The following is a 17,762-nucleotide window of genomic DNA, read 5'->3' as shown; positions in this document are numbered from 1 at the left end:
TCGGAGGTGAGTGGAGAGTTTGCAAAGTGACATTGTTTTGTCAGAAGGTGGGAGGGCACCAGGTGGCACAGTGGCACAGTGGTTAGCACTGATGTCTCACAGCGCCAGGGACCAGGGTTCGATTCTGGCCTTGGCTGACTGTCTTGGGTGGAGTTTGCATGTTCTCCCCGTGTCTGCGTGGGTTTCCTCCGGGTGCTCTGGCTTCTTCCCACAGTGCAAAGATGTGCAGGTTAGGTGGATTGGCCATGCTAATTGCCCCTTAATGTCCCAAGTTGTGTAGGTTAGGTAGATTAGTCATTGTAAATGCGGTGGGGTTTACAGGGATAGGACAGAGGGGAGGGCCTGGGTGGGATGATTTTTCAGATAGTCAGTGGGCCAAGTGGCCTCTTTCTTCACTGTAAGGATTCTATAGTTCTATGGAAGATCTCAGGTGCACCAGGGAAGGAGTGCCAGTACTGGGGAAGGCTTCAGGGATATCAGGGAAGGCCTTGGGGCTACCAGGGAAGGAGTCACAGGCACTGGGAAAATACTCAGGCGTTCTGAGTCTGGAGTCGGGACTGAGAAGCAAAGGCCCTGGTTGAGGGGCAATGGGCCCCAGAGAGGGGCAAAGGTCTTGGGGCTGAGGTATGAAGGTTCCATGGCTGAGGGGTGAAGGCACTGAGGCCGGAGGATGAAGGTACCACGGCTGAGGAGTGAAGGCAGCAAGGCTGAGGGGTGAAGACTTGGGGGCTACAGGGACAAAGGCCTCAGGATTGAGGGATGAAGGCATCAGGGCCAGAATGAGGAAAGCCCTTCCACTGGGAAAGGAAGTCTGGGCTGGTGGGCATGTGGCCATTCATCACGGACTGACGGATCCACTCAAATATTGTGGGGGATGCGGTTTGCAGGCTCATTACTGACAAGGGCAAGTCTAATGGTAAGACATGTCAGTAATGAACACTCCACTGCGGCTGAGATCATTCAGCCACAACTCAGTGAACATGCCTGGAGTCTAACTGCTCACCCAGTTATGCCCAATAAATCATCACTGTGACCACCACTGATTGTTGTTCAGTGGTTAACCCTTGGCATGCTGACCTCCAACTTCAGTGACTTCTATATCCTTACTCCCTGCAGCACCGTCAGACTGGGCAAGCACATACATCCCCTTCGATGGTTAGCTAGGACGCACTTGCTGAGGGGAGCACTCCAATTCATAAGTTGTGTGCTGGGGTGCGATTTGACAAGTGCCTCCCAGGTTGTGTGCAAGACCTTGGAGTAAAGCTTAGGACAATGTGAGATGTGAGCTCAGGATGCCAGGTGGCCAGAGCTGTGGCTGCTCAGTTAAGTTGTGCGGGGCGAGACTGGTATTGGGGTCTTGCCCATTGAGAGAGTGAATGAAGGACAGGAAACGCAGCATGATGGCCAGCACGAGTCACTGTCTGTTGAGACGCAGCTCCCCAGGGGGATTGGGCAAACGGTGCAGCTTAGGAGACAAATGCTAACCGTCAACTCACACTCTCTTTCATTCTACAGTGATTTGTGCGAGGGAGAGATGGAGCCTGTGGAATTGACGATCATTCTTCTGGTTCATAGACAGGAGAGTGGACATCAATGGAGGCACCTGACTCTCCAGAGGCAGAAGGAGAACCCAAAGGACAAAGGAACAGCAAGGCCTGCTCCGCAGGCAGAGGGGGTACCCAGGAGAGTGGTTGTTTGGAGGTGTCTTCCTCACACCCGTGTCTACAGATGGTGCCTGATCTTCCTGCAAAAGAGCAAGATCCCCTGTCAGGGCACCTGGTAGCTCACGTATGTACCCTCCTACAGGAGTTGGCTCCATGGGTACTCAGAGGGCATCCACTACCTAGGGCTTTGAAAGACACAGATGCCCTGAACTTTTACATGACTGGCCCCCTTTAGGGCTCCATGGGTGACCTTTGCAGCACCTCACAAGCCTACACATTCTGGAGACAGACACATCCTTCGCAAGCTCGCATCTGCAACCAATTTGACTGGGATCAGGCAAGCCAGGTTGCCACCCTTGCTGTGTTGACCTGGCTGCATTACAGTGTCGGCACAATCTCCTCAGACAGAAGGCAGTAGGACTCCTCTATTCTGCCTTTCAATCCGAGGAGTGTCACTGGCATCCCCTCCTGTTGTTCCAGACTTTAAGAAGTTTAACAACACCAGGTTAAAGTCCAACAGGTTTATTTGGTAGCAAAAGCCACAAGCTTTCGGAGCCTTAAGCTCCTTCTTCAGGTGAGTGGGAATTCTGTTCACAAACAGGGCATATAAAGACACAAACTCAATTTACAGAATAATGGTTGGAATGCGGATACTTACAGCTAATCAAGTCTTAAAGGTACAAACAATGTGAGTGGAGAGAGCATTAAGACAGGTTAAAGAGTTGTGTATTGTCTCCAGACAGGACAGCCAGTGAAATCCTGCAAGTCCAGACTTTGCCTTTGCAGCTCCAACAACTGAGGTCTGACTGAGTCCAGAAACTTACCATCTGACTGCGACTCCGCAGATTCCTGGTCTCCAGCAATCCTCCGAGGACTAGAACCCTTGGGCATCCTTGCTTTCACCTGCTGTGGATCAGAGAGAGCGAGGTGCTCACCAGTTAGTGACCCTGAGACCTCTCTAAAACTAGGTTCCATCGAGTGTGTCCCTGCGCTGGTGGAGGGTGTGGCTGAAAGCTGTGATGGCTCTTTGATCTCCACCTCTGAGAAATGATCCACCTTAGTGTCTCTTGGACGTGGCTGGCAGAGGCATTGGGCTGCTCCCCTGATGTGCCTGCAAGAGAAGGGAGATTTCATAGGTGCTTGGCAGGGGCCTTCGAATACAGGAGTCACGATTCCTATCAGTTTGGTGTGATAGATGATGCTGTGCTGGATCCTCACTTGATTTGTTGCCGCCCATCTCACCCTTGGCGCAGGAACGATCGGCTTCCTCCTCAGCCAGCTGGAGGGCTCTTTCTTCGAAGTCCATGAGGATAATCATCTCAGGCATCGCTCCATCCATCTGGGATCTCTCCCTCTTATTATGAGCCAACTTGTCCTGCATGAAAACAGATGGAGTGTAAGCATAAGCCAGGGCAGATGCTAAAGATGCCTGGCATGTGTGAAAGGTGACTGGGGACAGTGAAACGATGAGGACATGACCCACAGGCGAGATGAAGGTGTGTGTGGGAGAGCGAGTGGTGGTGTCCCTTGAGCTGGCAATGAATCAGCACCCTGTGGATGTGTCATAGGCGGCACGGTGGCACAGTGGTTAGCACTGCTGCCTCATAGTGCCAGGGACCCGGGTTCGATTCCTGGCTTGGGTCACTGTCTGTGTGGAGTTTGCACGTTCTCCCCATGTCTGCATGGGTTTCCTCCAGGTACTCCAGTTTCCTCCCATAGTCCAAAGATGTGTGGGCTAGGTGGATTGGCTGTGCTAAATTGCCCCTTAGTGTGAGAGGGGGCTGGCTAGGGTGAATGCATGGGGTTATGGGGATAGGGCCGGGGTAGGATTGTGTTCGGTGCAGACACGATGGGTCAAATGACCTCCTTCCGCACGGTAGGATTCTATGATTCAATGATTCTATGATGTGCATGTGAATGTGTGAGCTGAGAGCGATGAGAAGAGTGACTTACCCTGGCAGTACAGAGAAGATCGTTCATCCCTTCCTGGCACTGGATGCCTGTCCTACTCTGCAATGTGTTGACACTGACCACTGCTGCCACCACCTCCCGTGCTGGGTTGATCATTCACTTTGTTGGGCTCCTCCCTGTGAATAGGTAGAGGACATCACATCCCTCCTCCCTGAATGCAAAAAGTGCCAGTTATATAAAACAAAGGTGCCTGATACCTCAGAACAAACCAACAATGCTGAGGGGGAATCACACAGTCAGTAGGCATCTTGCTGTCCATGCATCTGTTTCAGGACTGGGCCCTGAATGTTGTGTTTCTTGGCCTTGATGGTGGGTGTGTCTTTCTAATTTGTAATGAGCCTGAGTCTCCTACTCACCATATTGGATGCTGCTTAATGCCTGAGATACAGGTGCTGCACAGTCACATTTTTAGACCCAAATGTGATATGTGTAATGTTATGGGTTCTAGTTCCCTCAATGATTGTTTACAGAAATTATCTTAACTGCTTGATCGGAAAATCGCCCAATTTTCAAATTTTTTATGGCAGGCTATTGAGTAAAAGAAAGTATTGTTTTTGGTTGCTCTTACACAAGACACAAAAGACTCCACTGGACAATTTGAAAGATTAAAAATAATTGCCTTTATATAACAATCTTTGCAACCACCATAGACTCCAAAGAACTTTACAGCCAGATAAGTCGTCGTCACTGTTATATGCAGCAGCTAATGTGTACACAGCAAACTCCCACAAAAGGCAGTGTAGTAATTGCAATGACTTTAATGAGGTCCACGAGGTGGGCCTGTTGGAATATGAGCTCCTTGATTGAAACAGTTGATGCAGTCCAATCTGGGAGCCCTGCAGAGATACATAATGTGGAGTGTCCAGGTTACTGGCACTGAGGGTGTGTACTCTGTACTGGGAAATACCTGTCTGAGTATCACAAGCTATTGTAAATAAATCTGGATTCATTGAAAGGACACCGGCATCGTGGGAGTTATTTCAATAATGAGGCAGATTATCTGCTCTTGTAATCTTGACTGAGAGAAAAATATTGGCGCAGACACCAGTGGTAGCTCTCCTGATCTTCTTTAGAATAGTGCCATGGGATCTTTTACATCCACCAGAAAGGAGAGACAGGGCCTCAGTTTAACATCTTCACTGAAAGACAGCACAACTGACAGCGCAACACTCCCTCAGTACGGCATTGGAGTGCCACCCTAGGTCAGGGTGCTTAAATGGGACTCTATAATCTTTTGATCAGAATGCTACCAACTGAACCTACTTAGTATCTACAACAGGCGTAATGTTGTTCTAATGTGACCAGTGATAACATTGGGGTCTGTTACAATGTGACCAATGATAACATGCTGTGAGGGTCAGCTGACCAGTAGCAATGTAACCAATAGCAAAATGTTGTGACAGTCAGCTGACCCAATAGAAATAGAAAGAAGATGGGGATGGTGGGAGCTTGTGTGGCCCAGGGTGTGGCCTGAGTGTTGGTACAATGAAGTTTCTTTATTAGACCTTTTTCTTTGATTTACTTTCTGAAGTTAGTTATTTTATTGTTTGCAACTGAAGATCCTCACTGTCAGATGATCAAAACGTCATAACCTTAAGATGATTCTTCCGGAGTGAGTGGGGGGCATCTTGTGTCATTAGTTCAAATTTTTCCCAGTCCCTCCCAGATATTGTGATTCACGATTCATGGGATAGCTTTTCCCCAGCACAGGCTGAGCACCATTAACCTTGTGATTTTTAAAAAATTCTGGCGGCAAAATCTCCCTTCATAATGAACCGTTTGTGAAACCCGAATCTTAGCTTAAGTCGCACATTATCAGACATGCATCACCGTCTTCGGAAAGATAATAAAAATGATGCGATGAAGTCTTATCAAACACTGCAACTTTACATCAGTGCAGTCAATAGAAGCTCCATCAGTGAGCCTCACCCCTTCTGAGAACAGAAAAAAAAACCCTTTGGTTCTCAGAACCAGCTGCTTCTGAGATAAAGTTAAACTTGTGTATTTTTACACTACGTAATATAAAGTCTGAACATCAATAATGCAAGGTTACTAATTTACTCCCTGTGACTGGTTTGATCACTGCAGTGAGTTATCACTTTCATAATACTTCTCATTTCAGATCTGAAGTTCAGCCGTTTCAAGCAGTTTGCTTGCAGCCCAACACCGCACCCCACCACCCCCTCCACCCCCTCTTCTGCTCGTGTGGAATTCCGTGAATGCCTTCAGACATTCAGGGTCTGCTCCGTGATCGATCTCTTTGGATTCCTGTGTCTTGATAGATGCGGGTTCCCCTGCATGTTGTCAGTGTTCTGCTCTGCAGCAATCCGACTGGCCTCCTCTCCCTGATCGTTGTCACATACCGTGACTCAAGGGATGACACAGATTTTTTAAATAGCCAAATAAAGGACGGGGGGGGGGGGGGGGCGGGGAGGGGGTGGGTGGTAATGGGAACATGAGAACAGCTGCAAAGAGAGAGAGAGAGAGATCAACATTTCTCAGCGTCCGGGTAGAAACTTCAGACATTCGGCCTGGGTTAAAGAGAGGCAGCAATGAGCATTCTGTGTCCATCAAGTAACTGCAGTGCAGCAATTTTGGAAAGTGTAGTAAGGTCCAAAGTCAGCTCTCACTTTGTTAATAAATCCAGTGATGTGTCTTTGCCTGGTCATTGAAGCTACGGGGTTAATTATTTTTGGATATGATGGCCGAGCGCCAAATTCTCCGTTCTCGCTGGCAGCGGTGGCAAGGCAAACAACATCGGAGAATTTCGGCTGTTGCTGACAAGAGAGAAGCAGGTCGCAGTTCGCTCTGGCTCACCTCAGCGAAAGTGAATGGGCTATATTTTTAAATGTATTTCTGGTGAATCTATATGCTGCAATCATGTTATTTTGCTATGGTAGAGATAACTTCATGGCATTCTCAAAGGTCATGGGAGGCGATTTCTTCTTGAGAGCTGAATAAGCAAAGAAGCAGGAAAAAAAGGACACGTCTGCTTGTATTTGCAGTTTCAGGTGGCACAGTGGTTAGCATTGCTGCCTCACAGCGCCAGGGACCCGGGTTCGATTCCGGCCTCGGGTCACTGTCTGTGTGGAGTTTGCACATTCTCCCCGTGTCTGCATGGGTTTCCTCCGGGTGCCCCGGTTTCCTCCCACAGTCCAAAAATGCGCAGGTTAGGTTGGTTGGCCATGCTAAATTGGCCCTAGTGACAGGGCGGATGAGTAAGGAAAATACGTGGGGTTACAAGAATAGGGCCTGGGTGGGATCGTGGTCGGTGCAGACTTGATGGGCTGACTGGCCTCCTTCTACACTGTAGGGATTCTATGAGTCACTGTTGCCTCACAGCGCCAGGGACCCGGGTTCGATTCCCAGCTTGGGGCCCCTGTCTGTGTGGAGTTTGCACGTTCTCCCCATGTCTGCGTGGGTTTCTTCCGGGTGCTCCGGTTTCCTCCCACAGTCTGAAAGACGTGCTGGTTAGGTGCATTGACCAGAACAGGCACCTGGGTCCCTGGCGCTGGGGGAATTTCACAGTATCTTCATTGCGGTGTTAATGTAAGCCTTACTTATGACTAATAAATAAACTTTAAAAGAAAATTTAGCCCACTTCTACCATTGCCACTCTGAGCTGATCACTTGGATGCTGCATTAGCATTGCTTGTCTTCCTGACAAGGACATGTTATACGTATCATGCAGTGCTGCAAATTAGGGGGACTATGAAGTCAGAACCGTTCCCCTCCTCCCACCTCACTCAATTCCATCCCAATGAGTTGGCATATTTAAAAGTTAATTCCAGGTATATTGGCATCCCTGGCAAAAGCCAGCAGTCCTTGCCCTTGAGAAGGTGGTGGTGCACCACTTTCTTAAACCACTACGATCCACGTAGTAAATGTGTGTCCCCAATACTGTTAGGTAAGGAACTCTGGGATTTTGACACTGGCTATGAAGGAATGATGATGTACGTACAAGTCAGGTGGTGATGAACCTTCTCTGTGAAACAGTACAAAATGTTGTTCGGTAGGGACTTCTAGGATTTTGACTCAGCAACAACGAAGGAAGTGCTGCAGCTCTGACTAACTTTGCATAAAGGAATAAGCCTGTGAGATTCCTTTGGAAACTGACGAATAAGAAATAAGAAGACTAGAATATTCAAGTAATTTAAAAAATAAATATAGTCCCTACGAGAGCCAAGATTAGTGAAACAGCACACTGCCTCTGAATGGTAAGACAGAAGCTTATGACATGCTGGTCCTGTGAAAAAACTGAAGATCAGGGTTCAGCATAGAATCATATAGAACAGAAGGAGGACATGCAGCCAAGCATGCCTGCCGCTTCTTTGAAAAGGCTTTTCAATTAGTTCCACTCCTCTGCTCTTTTGTTACAATCCCCCATAGAGACTGATAACTTTAAAAAAGGAATTTGAACTTCCAGTGACTGACTGAAAGGATCACCTGACATGATTTCAAATTTTAAGACTTTTACTGTAACAAACAAATTAAAAGCAACATTGACTAAACACTAATTTTGTCGGTACCTACACTCCAAACCACAGAATGGTCTCCCCTATTTAACTTTTGAAACAATCAAAAATCCCACTCCACTTTTACATTTACGCTGCCTTTTAATTGGACACCTCATTCTCAAGGAACCAGGTGTAAATATTTTGCACCTCCTTCCCAGTAAGACAACCTGGATCCCCTTTTTAACCTTTAAAATCCAGGCCACCAAGCTCGTTGTGGGGTGAAATTTAAAATGGGTCACATGGTCCCCTTCGTTTTCTCCATTCATCATAAATTAATGAGACATCCCAAAACAGAACAGTCTTGCAAGTTTCCATGACTGTAATACTTTCCCCATAATTGTATCAGTTCATTTCTTGGGAATTCTGTTTTTGCCTTTGCTCGCATTTTGTTGATATGTAATGAAGTGGCTGAAAATCGCCTTAGGCAGGCCGAGGAAGTTTGAGATGTTCTTTTCTTATCTCTGATTTTCAACTACTGGCCACCCATTTTTCAGGTGGGAAATGAATGGTTGAGAATTGGCTTCGATATTTCAAGGCGATATTTTGTTTTCTTGTAGCTCACAGGCACTGAACTATAGACACTTAAGCAAGGTTAAGATAGCAGGGCATAGAAAATAGGAGTTGGATTAGGCCATTTGGCCCTTCAAGCCTGCTATGCCATTCAGTGACAGAGTACAGGAATGAGATAGAGAATCTGGTGAACTGGTGCAGCGACAATAATCTCTCCCTCAATGTCAACAAAACAAAGGAGATTGTCATCGACTTCAGGAAAAATATGTCCCTGTCTATATCAACAGGGACGAAGTAGAAAGGGTCAGCAGCTTCAAATTTTTAGGTGTCCAACAACCTGTCCTGGTCCCCCCATGCCAACATTATAGTTAAGAAAGCCCACCAATGCCTCTACTTTTTCAGAAGACTAAGAAAATTTGGCATGTCAGCTAAGACTCTCACCCCAACTTTTACAGATGCATCATAGAAAGCATTCTTTCTGGCTGTATCATAGCTTGATATGGCCCCTGCTCTGCCCAAGACCACAAGAAATTACAAAAGGTCGTGAATGTAGCCCAATCCATCACACAAACCAGCCTCCCATCCATTGACTCTGTCTACACTTCCCCTGCCTCGGCAAAACAGCCAGCATAATCAAGGACCCCACGCACCCTGGACATTCTCTCTTCCACCTTCTTCCTTTAGGAAAAAGATACAAAAGTCTGAGGTCACATTACAACCAACTCAAGAACAGCTTCTTCCCTGCTGCCATTAGATTATTGAATGGACCTACCTCGCATTAAGTTGATCTTTTTCTACACCCTAGCTATGACTGTAACACTACATTCTGCACGCTCTCGTTTCCTTCTCTATGAACCGTATGCTTTGTCGGTATAGCACGCAAGAAACAATACTTTTCACTGTATGCTAACTCATGTGACAATAATAAATTAAATCAGTATGATCATGGCTGATCAAAGCAGGTCAGGCCCCTCCAGGTCTTGGTCCACTAGAGGATGCCCGCCAAAGTGAACAAAGACAACAGAGCAGAGCAGTCAGCAAGCTACCTCCATCCCTGCTGCAGATGTTAGGGATACACTATGATGCAGTGGTAGGTTAGAAAAATGAAGAAACTTTGACATCACTTCGGGGTCATGGGTGTTCAATCGCTGTATATTTCATCTGCTGGTCATGAAAATGTTATTGTACTTAGTTGCATCTATGTGTCCTCTCATTGCAAGGGGGAGCCATGCTCCCCCTCAGTGATCACCTCCCTTTGTGAGCCTCACATTCAGGTGATGTGTAGCTGAGTCATGATAGTTACTCGACCCTTGTGTTACGTCAGGGGGATGTGTAGAACTCTTTACTGAAAGTGTTTGCAAAATGTATTGGCAACCTCTACTCCTCACGAGACAGCATGGAGTTAGGCTCAATTGCCTTGGAGCTATTGTGAGATGCCATCCCATTGGCATCACTAAGAAACTGGAGCAGCACTCTGGTAGGTAGGCTTTGAATGTTGCACTTACCACGAAACCATGAGGGAAGTGAGGGCAGACAGTTGCATGGCACTTGTATGTGATCGTGATTAAGACTGGTCTAATTTCCTGCTGGCATGGCACAAATTTGGGAGGGTGAATGCGATTCCGGCGAGTAGTATTTTTAATGAGTATTCCTGACATGCTAATAATACATGAATGGGCAGGAAACCAGACCCGTCATCAGCCTGTCATGAAAGCGATGAGGGAAAAATTCCGATTTGATTTCCCGCTGGTGGGATTCCAATTTTTGAACTTTGTCCGAATTTTCCGCTCCCACAGGCCACGAAAACCGCCATTGGCAGGACCGGAAGATTCTGCTCGATGACTTTCCGTTTGCCCCTCCCGCCTGAGGCCCCGTTGACAGAGAGTGCCAATCTAATGCCAAATTAGAAGCCGTTTCGTGCTGCCGAGCGAATTTATAGAGATAGGCATTCACCATCTGTGTTACACAAGTAAAGACCCAGTGTTCATCGAAGCTGCTCAACCGGATTGATTCACCACACACACTGCGTCTATTGTTCTACCTGGTCTCTGATCATTCTCAGTGCAGCTGCTCACTGACTCTACTCTTCAGGGAGTGCTGCGCCAACAACTACAATAGAAAACTGACTGCCTTTGCTTTAATATTCTCCCAAAAGGCATCACAAAAGTCCGTGCAATTGTGACCTTGTTGTCTCACATCGACTTTTAGCGCCTGCCCACCTGTTGCAACCAGGAATTTTAAAAAATGATTACCAATGACCTGCAAACAAGAAAGGCGTCATAATTGAGGCAGGCTTATGCAACTAATAACCTGAAGCTAGAGTACACCTGCTCGTAGCTACAAACCACTTATTGAGGTTAAATAGGATTGTTTTAAATTAGATCAGAAGATTATGTAAATGGGTTTAAAAAAACATCAAGTCACATTATATGCAAGAACAAATATTGTGAAATGTGTGATGTTGGGGTTTTATTGTGTTTGTGACCTAGGACTATCTCTTATCCCCAGGGGAGGCAATAGCCTCGTGGTATTATCGCTAGATTATTAATCCAGATACTCAGCTAATCTTCTGGGGACTCGGGTTCAATGGTGGAATTTGAATTCAATAAAAAATATCTGGAATTAAGAATCTACTGATGACCATGAAACCATTGTCGATTGTCAGGAAAAACCCACCTGGTTCACTAACGTCCTTTCGGGAAGGAAATCTGCTGTCTTTACCTGGTCTGGCCTATGTGTAACTCCACAGCCACAGCAATGTGGTTGACTCTCAACTGCCCTCGGGCAATTAGGGATGGGCAATAAATGCTGGCCCATGTCCCACAAATAAAAAAAAACCTGACTCAGAACTCTCCCTATCAATTTCTAATCTGGCACGGGTATTGCTTTAGTTGGCAAGGTTTAGATGTGAATGAAAGATGGGTTTGGTTACTGCCTACCCCTGCATCACTTCTATATATCATGTTTAGTATTTTTTTAAAATTTACTCTTGGCTGTTGTTGGTGAGGTTGACATTTAGTGCTCATCTCTCTTGTCTTGTGTCTGTCCTTCAAGGCTAAGATGGCCATGTTAATCATCTGGAGTGTTTGGTAGGGTTCTAGTGGGTCTATCATTGACTACCAACGCCAATCTGAGCCCAGAAGGCTCTAGTTGCTAGTTGCCAAAAGAAGGTAGTGCTAAAGCTTCCTTCTTGAACTGGTGGTAGGAAAGTCAACCACATTGCTTTGTGGATGGTATCTAGGCCAGACTGGGGAAAGACAACAGGTTTCTTTCCCGAAGGGGCATTAGTAAATCAGTTGGACATTTACTACATGATCACTTCTACTTTGCCACCTCCTCCTGGCACTATGTCCCTAAGAGGGCATTGGCAACCATGGACTTCCATTAGATTGGTCCATGATAGTGCTTGGCAAAGTGATCCAGTGGTTTGCCATTGCTTTCTGCATTATGGCTGACCAGAAAACTCTCTGGCTCTTGCCACCTCCTACATATTCAAAGGATTTACAGGTTCATAATTAATCTGCATGGTCTTGTTATGAACACTGCTTCCATAGTCATCAGGGAATTGAACATGGAGCTTTTGGCCTAGGGGTCAGGACAAAATCAATATGGGGCTCCCTTTACACTCCTTACAATACCATTTTTCTGGAGTTGATCATTAGGCTTAGCAAAGCTAATGAAATAGGAATATTGGAACTTAGGAGTAGGCCATTTAATGCTTCAAGTCTGCTCCACCATTCAATAAGATGATGGTTGATCTGGTTGTGGTCTCAACTCCAGACCCATTCCCCCCACAACCACCATGATCCTTGATTTCCTTGTTTAAAAATCTATCCAACTCAGTCTTGAATACATTCAAAGACCAAGCCTCCACTGCTGGCTGCAGCAGAGAATTCTACACACCAATGACCTTCTGCGAGGAACAAAATTCTCCTACTCTCAGTCTTATTATTATTAAACTTTGACCCTAGTCCCAGTGTTTGCCTGGAGTGCAAATATCCTCCTGGCATCACCCTGTCAAAGCCCCTCAGGATCTTATATGTTTCAATAAGATCACCTCTTATATATATACTGCACTATTATCAAATATATCTGAACTCTCTTGGTAGAACAACATTACCCTTTGCCCCCTGTGCTGCTATTCAAGCTCATGACCTCCTTCATTATTTGAGAGCTGAATGTCAAGGTCAGAATATCTCTCTTTTTTTTAAGAGCCTCAGATGACTTTGCCAGTGCAAATGGCAAAAGTAAGGAATCAATAAAAATATCTTCATCAATTTTAAGTAGGTAAGGCTGGTAAGCTAACATATTTCCGAGGAGGATGTTGGATTTTCCATTACTGAAAATAATGCTCTTACAAAATAAAACTGGGAAAATTCCTCAGATGTAGCTGTTGCTGCAGAACAGTAAATACGGGGTTAATTCTTGAACCCAGTGCGCCCTCTCCCCCCCCCCCCCCCCCACCCCTCCTCCCAGCGAGCTGTGTTCACAGGGTGTGCATGGCAGAAGTTGGGAGCTGTTACTCCTTGGCAGCCCGGCTCCCCCCCCCCTCCCGCCCTCCGCCCCCGGAAGAAGGGGATTGCAAAATTACGCTTGCCATTTGAGTGTTATTTAAAAAGCAGCAGCAGCAATGTTTCTCTACAACCAGTGCTAACTAATCAACCATTTCATGTGTGTGAACCGTGTTCCTTCAATTGATATTTCAGTTTGACTCATTCAAAGGTTTCTCAGTAAAGGGTGCAGACAACCTAGACGTGTAACTATTTATACTGGAACCCCAGTCTCGAATAAATAAACCATTCCTCTGAAAATATCACAATTACATTCAATTAAATTTTAAATAAAAACAATTTCACTGAATTTTTTTCTGTTTCCTCCCCCTCCCCTCCCCTGTTCCTGAAGGCACTGAATTATGCCAGGGTGTGATACTGGAAGCCACCCACTACCTTTACTAACTGTCCTTCTTTCATCTCCACAGCCCACACAATGGAGGGTAGCAGGCTATGTGCCCACGGGAAACTTTACAACTGATCACCAAGACAGACCTTCCAAAGGCTGCGTTTTCTGCTGCGTGACCACTTTGACAAAACAGTGTCAGTGTGTAAAAACAAGGGGGCAATTAAATATGATAGAAAATGGTAATCGACTTTTCATCTATTTTTTTGATTTGATGTACTATTGTCACATTAGGTTGATTTGGCCATGCTAAATTGCCCCTTAGTGTCCCGGGATGTGTCGGTTAGAGGTATTAGCGGAGTGGGATTGTTGTCGGGTGCATACCTGATGGGCCAAATGGCCTACTCCTGCATTGTAGGGCTTTTATGATTCTATGTATTGGGATACTGTGAAAAGTATTGTTTCTTGTGCGCTGTACAGAGAAAACATAGGAGAGAAGGAAAGGAGAGGATGCAGAATATAATGTTACAGTCATAGCTGGGGTGTAGAGAAAGATCAACTTAATTTGAGGTAGGTCCATTCAAAACTCCGATGCACTCAGCATTATGTCCATCATAAAAGGTACTATTGGTAGCTTTTTTTCAAAACTGTTAGGACTTTAAACTCCTCCACAATTGCATGAGTGATGGTGGAGTCATCAACAAAAATATTGAGTCCTAAGCTAAGAGTCAGAAGCAGCTTTGCACAGTCAAGCAAAATTTCATCAGATCACCAGGGCACCCACACGGAAGTGAACACAGTGTTCTGAGTCCCCTTAACATGACCACACGAACGAACATTAGCTTATAGTGCAGCAACAGGAGGACACAGGGAGTGCAAAGGGCAAAATAAATTTTCTACTTCTGAGAAAGAAAAGTACTCCAGGTAGTTAATCTACACATCAGAGTCAGCTATTTAAACTGAATCGAGCAGCTATGCTCATAGCCGAGGCTAGGACTGTGTATCGCTTGCTTCACAGGGATAGTGAACCATTCACTAATCACTGGCAATAGAGATCACCATTGCCCTCCACTTTCCAGGGACCGACACTGAATATTAGAGGAACTAGCAACGTTGCTTTTCATCATTTTATTAAGGAGGCATCTACCTACAAGTAACCAGTGACAGAGATGGCTACATTTTTACAACGTCAAGGTAGAGGGCACATTTAAATATACACATATAGTCAATTCATGTAATTACCAACAATCCTTTAGGATGTAAATAGGAGAGGCCATTAATCTGCCAAGATACAGTGGGCGATTCTCCCAGCCCGCTGTGCTACTTTAGCAGCGCAACAGGCCAGGAGATACAAGCAGAGGGTGTGTAGCAGGCTTCCCGCTGGGCGCCATGGCCTCCGCGCGTCTCCAGCCGCCGGATTTCCAGCGTCGTCAGCTCCGTGCCAGAAATCAGCGGGGAGCTGCATAAATTACTTAAATGAAGATTTACATGTTATTAGCCGGTCCGGGACTGAACTCTCCAGGCCCGCTATCCTCCCACAGTCCCCGATAACCTCCCCCCAACCCCCACCACTGCCCCCCCCCCCCCACCGCCCACCCACCGCCAGACCACCAGGAGTGTATCACTCAAGCCGGTTTTATAATAGCTCCCCAATAGTGGGCAGCTGGCAGCACGACCCCGCTGGAGTGAAGAGGGAGCCACTGAGGCTCCTCAGGAGGTCAAGGGTATGCCCAAGGGGCAAAGCGGAGAAGCCCAGGGAGCATCGTGGCACTGCCCATCGGGCATCGGGAAGTGCCAAGGGGGCGGGGACTGTGGGAGCGGGACCTTTGCGGGGGCGGGGGGGGAGAGATTGGTGGGGGTGGGGATGTCCTGTTGCCATTCTGCATTCGGCGGTGATAGGCAGAGGGAGGGAGGTTAGCGATCAGGGCTGTCCATTGGGTTGTTGGGGGGGGCGTCAGGATTGCGGGGGTGGGGGGAGATCGGGGGATCGGGATGCCAGGAGGAAGATCAAGGTGGGCTGGGGGGGGGGGGTGGGGGGTAGGGGGTGGTGGGGTCAGGCTTGCCACATCTGGGGGGCCAGAGATTGGGGCGTGGGGGGGGGGTCAAACAGCCAGTGATGCGGGGGGCACATGCAGTGTGACCCGCTCAACGTTATGCTGTTGGCCTCTCCAATGGGAATAGGCTCCCAAAAAACTTCTAAGTGCCAAATTCCCGCAAAAACTGGAGTAACTCCCATTGTTTTTTTTTAGCAGAATTTTCAAAATGCATCTCCCACTCTCTGTGCACTGCAGATGCCTCAGGGATATTCACAGTGAAAATCCAGGGATGGGGCCTATTAGTGGGGAGCTGTTGTAAACCCCACTGGAGTGAAACCCTCCTGGTGGTGAGGGGGGCGGGGATGAGACTAGTAGGCCCAGAGACCTCCGTCCTGGGCCCGCTAATGGGATTTAAATTTGAATTTTAATATTTAAATCAGCTCTGCGCCAATTTCTGGCACGGAGATGTGCAAAGGCCGTGGTGTCCACTGGGGAGCCCACTGAACGACCTCCACTGATGTCTCCCAGTCCGCTGCACTACTCAAGCAGTGCAGCGGGCTGGGAGAATCGCCCCCCTTGTGGTTTCTCTGGCGAGAGACACTTCAGTTTTCAGTCAGAACCTGACACTTGGGGCAGGATTTTCTCAGCATGTGCGCCTCAAAGCCGGAAAATTCCACCTGAGTTCAATGGACCTTTGCATGGCCCATGTCCCGCCCCTACGATTCACGGGCAGGACGCGGAAATTCCACCTTTTGTCATTTTTTAGGAAAATTCCACCCTCTTTTTCCACTACCTTTTGGGAAAGTGGGTTCCAAAGACTCTCAACCTCTGAGAGCAAACAACTCTCCTCATCTCTGTCTTAGATGGGCAACCCTTATTTTTAAACAGTGACCTCCAGTTCTAGATTTTTCCACACGAGCAAACATCCTTTCACTCTGTCAAAATTCCTCAGGATCTTACGTTTCAATCAAGTCGCCTCTTACTCTTCTACTTTTGCATGAAGAATGGAAAACAGTGTACAATTTAAATGGAGGTGAGTTTTTCAAACATAATGCAGAGAGATATGGGTACCCTGGTTCAGTTGAGTATGTGAATGTGAGAGTGTGAAAGTGTGAGAATGAGGTGTGTTAGTGTAAAAGAGAGTGTGATGTGTGTGGGTGTGAGAGAGAGCTGGGAATGTATGTGAAAGTGTGTGTGTGTGAGAGAGAGAGAGGTGAGTGTACGTGTGGGTGAGAGAGCAAGGGAGAAAAGTGAGTGTGCATGTGTGTGAGAGAGAGAGTCTAATATGAGAATCGCCTAATATTAAACAAATTTGTGAGCAAAAGAAGCAGCAATATTCCTCCTATTCAAAATGACAAAAAGGTAAGACTTAAGTACTTTACGAATAAAGGAACTTTTGAATTATAATAAATGCATACATATCAGAAATCAAAACAATGTGTTTGTACCTACTGTACAAAAACAATAATGTTTTTTGTGATTTAACTTGTCAGTATACCAGGAATGTTTCTCAGGGGTTCTGTCTGTACTCTTGGGAGGTTAAAATGCTTCCTTGACCAGGGAAATTTGGGAAAGCCTGGTCTAGTAAATCTTCCCTGAAGTGCTTTCAATACATTAACTTCCTTCCTTAAATAAGGAGACCAATACTATACACAGTACTCTAGATATGGTCCCACTATATCCTACTTTTAAATTGAATCTCCCTCACAATGAACAATAACTTTCAATTAGCTGTCCTAATTACTTGCCGCACCTGCAATGCCCCCCGGCACAGATTGGCATGTGCCAACATATTCATTCATAATGATTATACAGTAAAATGTCGATTGTCAACCTGGCAGTGCCAACTTGTGCCAGGGCACTGCCTGGTCATGTCCCTTTTCCCTGGGGCTTATACTTATCTTTGTGCCCCCCCGGAGGGATCCCTTGATAGGTTTACATTTTTAAAAACCTGTCAAGAACCTCACGGACGTGACATCACACCGGCAGGGTATGAATATTCAGCGGGGGGTGGGGGGGGGGGGGGGGGGGAGGAATAATTTAATGAGGGAACTAGTTCATTATATTCAGATTTATTTAAATATATTCAGATCAGGTTCTCGCCCATTATGGGCATGAACCAGATTGCATCATCGATGAAGGTCAATGAAAATCGGAAAGCGCGTTCA

At 46.5% G+C, this 17,762-nt stretch overlaps 1 protein-coding gene across 1 annotated transcript; it reads right to left on the bottom strand.

Annotated features, from left to right (window-relative positions):
* Positions 1-2,172: 2,172 nt before the first annotated feature.
* LOC144508328 (uncharacterized) lies at positions 2,173-3,751 on the bottom strand. Its single transcript, XM_078236160.1, has 3 exons — positions 3,618-3,751; positions 2,883-3,039; positions 2,173-2,775 (listed from the first exon to the last, which is right to left on the bottom strand). Exons 1-3 carry the CDS (start codon positions 3,729-3,731, stop codon positions 2,603-2,605), a joined length of 444 nt encoding a protein of 147 aa, XP_078092286.1. The 5' UTR covers positions 3,732-3,751; the 3' UTR covers positions 2,173-2,602.
* Positions 3,752-17,762: the final 14,011 nt, after the last annotated feature.

Source organism: Mustelus asterias, chromosome 20 (genome assembly GCF_964213995.1).
Source record: "Mustelus asterias chromosome 20, sMusAst1.hap1.1, whole genome shotgun sequence".
NCBI lineage: Eukaryota > Metazoa > Chordata > Chondrichthyes > Carcharhiniformes > Triakidae > Mustelus > Mustelus asterias.
The sequence above is the reverse complement of the archived record's forward strand: the minus strand, read 5'-3'. Positions and strand labels throughout refer to the sequence as shown.